The sequence below is a fragment of the Myotis davidii genome, unplaced genomic scaffold (genome assembly GCF_000327345.1).
Source record: "Myotis davidii unplaced genomic scaffold, ASM32734v1 scaffold376, whole genome shotgun sequence".
Taxonomy (NCBI): Eukaryota; Metazoa; Chordata; class Mammalia; order Chiroptera; family Vespertilionidae; genus Myotis; species Myotis davidii.
In genome coordinates, this window is record NW_006288121.1 from 1,243,932 (window position 1) to 1,250,406 (window position 6,475).

The 6,475-nt window shown below is 36.1% G+C and overlaps 1 protein-coding gene across 1 annotated transcript in view; it reads left to right on the forward strand.

The window, feature by feature from the left end:
* Positions 1-6,475, forward strand: part of MALRD1 (MAM and LDL receptor class A domain containing 1) — a 649,080-nt gene that overhangs the window by 166,827 nt on the left and 475,778 nt on the right. The window contains exons 16-18 of the mRNA XM_006759937.1: positions 4,080-4,232; positions 4,659-4,764; positions 5,236-5,603. Coding sequence (XP_006760000.1) covers positions 4,080-4,232; positions 4,659-4,764; positions 5,236-5,603 — 627 coding nt within the window. The remainder of the gene's footprint in view (positions 1-4,079; positions 4,233-4,658; positions 4,765-5,235; positions 5,604-6,475) is intronic.

Sequence of the window (6,475 nt, forward strand, 5' to 3'; positions counted from 1 at the left end):
CCCACTCTGCCAAACTGGTTTCGGCAAGAAAATTACTTCAAAAATTACTTTAAAAATGTTTCTGGAAGACTTTGAGAAATTTACAGTATCTGCTTTTCTTCCAAGAAAGTTGTCACTTTTATGCCAGAGTGAGAATTATTTGTATGCTTTGTATGTCAGCATTGGGCCACTGTGACTGGGGGGCACTTAGCTTGACTTGAGAGTAATTATCTTGCTTACTGGCTGGGGGGGAGGGTGTGTGGAAGAGTAGATAAATACTCGGTTCTGAGTTATTCATAGTTTGCTGACTTTCTGGATTGATTGTGCAAGCCCTTCCTTTTATTGATGTCCACATTCTATTTACAAACATCTACCCTGGAAGAGAAATGAGATGAAACCTCTTTCTTTTCATTGTAAAAAGCATTTGAATTCCTAAGGTGTGATAAGGCCACCCAGCCATCCACAGTCAAGGTACACATTTTCATGGAAGATGTTCCCACTCTTGAATAAGTTAAAACAATTTTTTTCTTTTAATTTAAACTTTCTTCTATAACTGTTTTCTTGTTACTTAAAAGCTAGTCTTTTTGAAACTACTTCCAAACCTTTTCAAGGTCTATATGTCCTTGGAATGAATTAATAAATAAGAATTGAGCCCAGCTGGTGTGACTCAGTGGTTTAACATTGACCTATGAACCCTAAGGCCGCCTTCGCCCTGCCACCCGGCTCTTGCCTGCTGCCTGGATTTCCGACCACTGTTCTTCGGTCCTTCCCTTTTTGCCTCCCATCATTATGCCTACGTATGCAAATTAACCGCCATCTTTGTTGGTGGTTAATTTGCATATCACCCTAATTAGCCAATAGGAAGTGTATGGTTAATTACCCTTTTTGTCTTTTATTGGATAGGATAGATCTTTTAATTGCATGGACTTTTTGTAAATACCCCCTTACTATTACATATTATACTTTTAAATAATACTTTTAAATAATTAATAAGTATAAGATATACATAAAATCTATTGGCTAAATGTTAAGAGACATCTTTCTGTATATTTTAAGTCTTTTTGCAAGGTCCAAATGATCAGATCAGACTTCTTCTTTGTCCAGTTTGTGTTTATTCCTTATAAATGAACCTCTGTAAGGATCATCTGAAACTATCAGAAAAGTTATAAGATAGTGAATATGAAATGAGACAAGGTCTGATTCTGGATTTTTATTTTTTTATTTTACCTCACACGACTCCTTGGCTCCTCCATGCATTATTCTCCTTTGCCTGAGTGAAAAAGCTCTAAAAATGACAGAGTGTAGGGTGATGGAACTATTTGTCATCCACCAAATATCCCTAACCTCTTTTCCCCTGGAGTAGCTACTGAAATTATTTTTACATCACTAATGGAGGTCGCAAGGGTAACTTTACATAAAATAATTGAAAGCTGCTGTAGAGTCACTTGCTTTTCTACTCATAGCTATAAAATAGTCATGTGTAATTTTTAGAAATTCTGTGTTGGCATCCTGTTATGAATGTAATGGCTTTTAGCCCAAAGCTTGGTACACAATAATCCCTGAGTAAATGGTAATTGCAAATTGTTATTACAAATTGTGGTAATTCTGATGATGATGATAATTGAGATAGTCAATAATGATGCTCCTGAAACAGTGAAAAATCTTCAAATCTCAATTATTAAAAGACACCCAGGATATTGTATTTCTGTCAGAAAAAAAAAGATATACATAATTTTCAAAAGCCATTCTAATTAAGTTTGTTTGATTAACGGCTAACCAGAGGTTAATTTTATCTGATTACTACATATATGATCACTTGAGGTGGATTTTTAAATGTGTATAGAAATCTAGATAGTAGGAACAAAATATACTACAACATATTTGAAATTTAACAGTATAATCATCTGCTGAAATTACTATTTTTGAAGAGCTTTATGTAAGAGAACTATAATATTGCTGCTATAGTTCCTAAATTTTACTACCATTTGAATATTCATTTATTTCCACAGCAATATCTCCCTGGATAGCAGATGACAAGGTCCCCTTTCCAAGTAGCTATGGGGATAGATATTATACAACTGCAATACTTAGTTTTCTTTCTGTATTTGTATAACAAGAACTGTTTTGAAGATTGTCTGAAATAGGAAACAAAAACATTTGCTTCCTCATGGATTGAAATGGCATTCCATACTTTGAAACTCTGGAATTTATGGGTTATTGGTATCTTTTGTATTCACAAATAGAGATGGCCTTTAAAAATGTGAACTTAAATATTCTTAGCACTTATTCTTGTTATAGTTATCATTGTTTTCACTTCAAGTGGCATTTAAATATGCTTCACCATAGATATCAAATTTTACTTGAGAAATTTGTATTGTAAATATAGCAGTACTTTCTTCATTTTGCTTATTTCTAAGTGTCTCTGTATGCATACTGGCAGATCATCATCTCTTGCTTAGTAAAGTTTAGGTGACATTTTTAAAATATTTATTTTTAAACATATCCATATATTCTAATTGCTTTCTTTTTCAATTACAGTTTACATTGCATATTACTTTATATTAGTTACAGGTATACACTGTAGTGGTTAGACAATCATATAATTTACAAGTGGTCCCCTCCCATTGACTTTTGATGAAATGTGAAAGTACTCTGCTGGACATATTTTCAGCTAGGAAACTTGATAGAAAACAAATGTATTTTGGAAATAAGGTATTATATAGAAACTATTAAAATTAGAAAGTATTTGTAATGTTACTATTCACCTCATATTCTTCCTTGAGTAGAATTAACATTTTCAAAATTTATAATTAGATTAAAAGTGGTTTATAATTAGGTTAAAATGCCTTTATTGTTTTAAATTTTATAATCTCATTGAGTGATTTAGTGTAGACTTTTAGCCCCTAAAACTTACTGATTACTTACCAAGTTCTTTTACAAGGGAACATCTAGGTAGTATATCCTTGGATAAGAATAGCCAGTAAACAAGGATTTCAATGTAATAATCATCAGTGGGAGTGAACCTCATTTTGCATTGGGATATATAATAACAGATGAACATCCACACTAAGCAAATTTAGATTATGCCATTTTGCTTTATCATTTTTTCAATTTAATGATATTTAACAGTTAGTGTCAACAGTTGCAGAAGGAATATTAGACTAGGAGTCAGAATATTTGTATTTCAATTCCTCTCTACAACTTCCTGATTATATGACTTTGGTTAAGTTAATAACTTCCCTAGACCTCCTTTTCTTCCTCTTAATAATAATAATTGTCGACATCATCATAGTAGTAATAGTAATACCTCCCCCATATGGCTGATGTGAAAGTTAGATCTAGATAAAGCATTCAGTAGTTCAGGATCTATTACATAGGGTATTCACTGAACATTAGCTGTAACGCTATATTGCTATTATTATAACTTCCCTTTCTTTCTTCTTCTTCCTCTTCTCTTCTTCCTGGAAGTTAACTGATTCTTCTGCATATTTACCTGAAAACTGTGTAACATTATTTTCCCCTGCACAAATTAAGCAATGCATATAATGCTTTAGGAAATATTAAGTTCTATAAAATCCAGAGGTGAACATTAATTAAATGTAATGGAGCTACATTTTTCAGATACTAAGTATTTTTAGAAGTAGCTGCTCTCATGGTTTAGTGAAAATACTCTAGGAATAATTCAGCCTTCCAGATGATATAATAGCAGCAGATAAACTAGCATGAGTATCAGAATAAATTAGGCAGACTTTGCCAATTCTATAAATACTATGGCTGAATGATGCTGCTGCTTAGAATATTTGGGAAAAATTGAATTTTTAAAATTGATAATTCTGCCTTATCAATTTCCAGTATGATAAGCACAACTCCAGGCTTTTTTCATGTCAAAAGAGATCCCTTTGCCCTAACCGGTTTGGCTCAGTGGATAGAGTGTCAGCCTGCGGGCTCAAGGGTCCCAGGTTCGATTCCGGTCAAGGGCATGTACCTTAGCTGATGGACTTAGAGAAGTCTAACAAGGTAATTTCCATTGAACTCTACCCTTTGTAAAGTGTGTGAGCACTTTTGAGAGCCAACCTAAAAGCCACATTTTTGTTCTTCAGTTTCCAAATGTGACTTTGAAGCAAATAGCTGTGGTTGGTTTGAAGCAATTAGTGGTGACCATTTTGACTGGATATGGAGCTCCAGAAGTAACCTTTCTGCTGATTTTGAGCAACAGGCCCCTCCCTATGATCATACTCACAATACTGCCCAAGGTAAGCAATAAGCAGAGACTCTTGGGAATGACCTCAGTTCCCCTTCGGTCAAGTCTGAGAAGAGAAAGAGAAGCAGATAACATTCTGTTACCACGACACATAGTAGGGCATTGAGCATTATCAGTTACACTCATGTTGTCTGCATGGGATTATTCCTTTACGGGTGGTGGGGGTACAGCATAGATATATTTTTTGGCTGAGTTAACTTAAATTACCAATGTTTTTGGCATCATTTAGATATAGATCATAGTCTAACATTTATAATAGCAAATTTGACTAACCATCACTTTCATTGATTTTTTATTGTTGTATGGTCTTAGTTTTAGTTGGACATGGAACTTATTTAGTGTTGGGTTAAGAGACAGATGTCTCACTTCATAATCTAATAGGCTGACGTATGGCTTGTTTTTGTGTACCTACCAATAGGGCATTTTATGTTCATTCTGAAGAAAAGCAGCAGCCTGGCACAAGTTGCTAAACTCCAGAGTCCAACTATCCGCCAGACAGGAACGGGATGCACGCTTTCTTTCTGGTAAATATTATAAACAATGGTCAATTACCGTAGCAGGGCCGTGCTTGCAGGCACACTCCTGCATTTAGTGGACATTAGGATTTGCCCTTGGTTTTGCTTTAAAAATCGCTATTGCATTAGCTCCACACAATTAGCAGTTTACTTAAGAGCTCATTATCAGTGTTTGTTGTGTTCTTTCTTAAGATGAAAGGGCCTTTCCCCCTTCAGCAATATATTATAACTTAATTAACACTGCTTCTCTCTCCTGTGCTGGACTGAACTCCTTGAGAAATGCTCCCTGGGCCCTGAGAGTCAGAGTGTGCACCTCAGCAGATAAGTTTTGCAAAGGTGCAGCCACAAGTGCTGCAAGAAATAAAGGCTTCCATTAAGATGACTAATTACTTGTTATTGACTGAGTGAAAGAGTTTGAAAGTTAAACATGTAGCCTATCCCTATAAGTCATACCCATTTCTTTTGTTTGCTCTTTTCCAGGTTTTATAACTATGGCCTGTCCGTGGGAGCAGCTGTGCTCCAGCTCCATATGGAAAATGCCAATGACTCCACAGTGCTCTGGAGAGTCTTATATAACCAGGGCAACCAGTGGTCACAGGCAACTATCCAGCTTGGGCGCCTTACTCGCCCCTTCCATCTGACCCTAGAAAAAGTCAGCCTTGGCATTTATGATGGGGTCTCAGCTATTGATGACATCAGCTTTGAGAACTGTACCCTTCCCCGCCCTGCAGAGAGCTGTGAAGGGCCGGACCATTTCCGGTGTGGACACACCAAGGCTTGCATTCACAAGCTTCGGTTATGTGATCTGGTGGATGACTGTGGTGATCATACTGATGAGGCTGGCTGTGGTAGGTATATTGTTGTCCCTCTTCCACATTTGATAGCGGTGATCTTACTTAAATTTACTGTTCTTTGGTCAATCAAGCCAAAGACACTAAACATTGTTCGGGGTTGATGAATGTTTTGTGCGATTTAATGAATCAATTAGTCAAAGCCATCTGTATTTATTAAGTAGATTTAGAAACTAAATACTAGTGATACAATGTTAATTACAACTATACAGCATCCTTGCCCTCATGGAGCTTAAAGCCTAGGTGAGGAGAGATATTATTCAAATATTTAATAAATAAATATAAAATGGAAGTTTTGACAAGATTTACAAATAGAGGTGATGTGACTTAATGTAATAGCGGCATTGGACTTCCTAGAGTGATGACTTAGCTGAGATCTGAAAAATAGTAAGCCAAAGCATGAAAAAGTCCCCGTATGTCACCGCATGGCAGAGGAAGATAGCTAATGCGTGGCTGGGGCAAGGAGAAAGAAGGGATAGGGTGAAGGATAAGGAGAGAGGTGTGAAGGTCAGCCAGATTTGCAGGTCTTTTTAGTCCATGTTAAGGAAGTTCTTCCTTATTTGAAGGTTTTTCAGAAGAAAGCTAATATAATAAAGTTGGCATATTTGAAAATGTCACTATGGATATGGTGTGTTATGAATGGATTGGAGAAGACTGTATTTAGGTGATCCATTAGGAAGCCATTGCGGTAGTCAGCAGGAGAGGAGTTGGCAGCTTGTTACAGTGATAAGGATGGAGATGGAGGGACTAAAGTTTTGGGAAATATTTAAGAGGGACAATCGATGAGGTTTTGGCTATAGGGAGCACAGAGTAAGGTGTCATAGATAAGTCTGATTTTATGGCTTAAATTACCAAAAAATCTGTGTGTC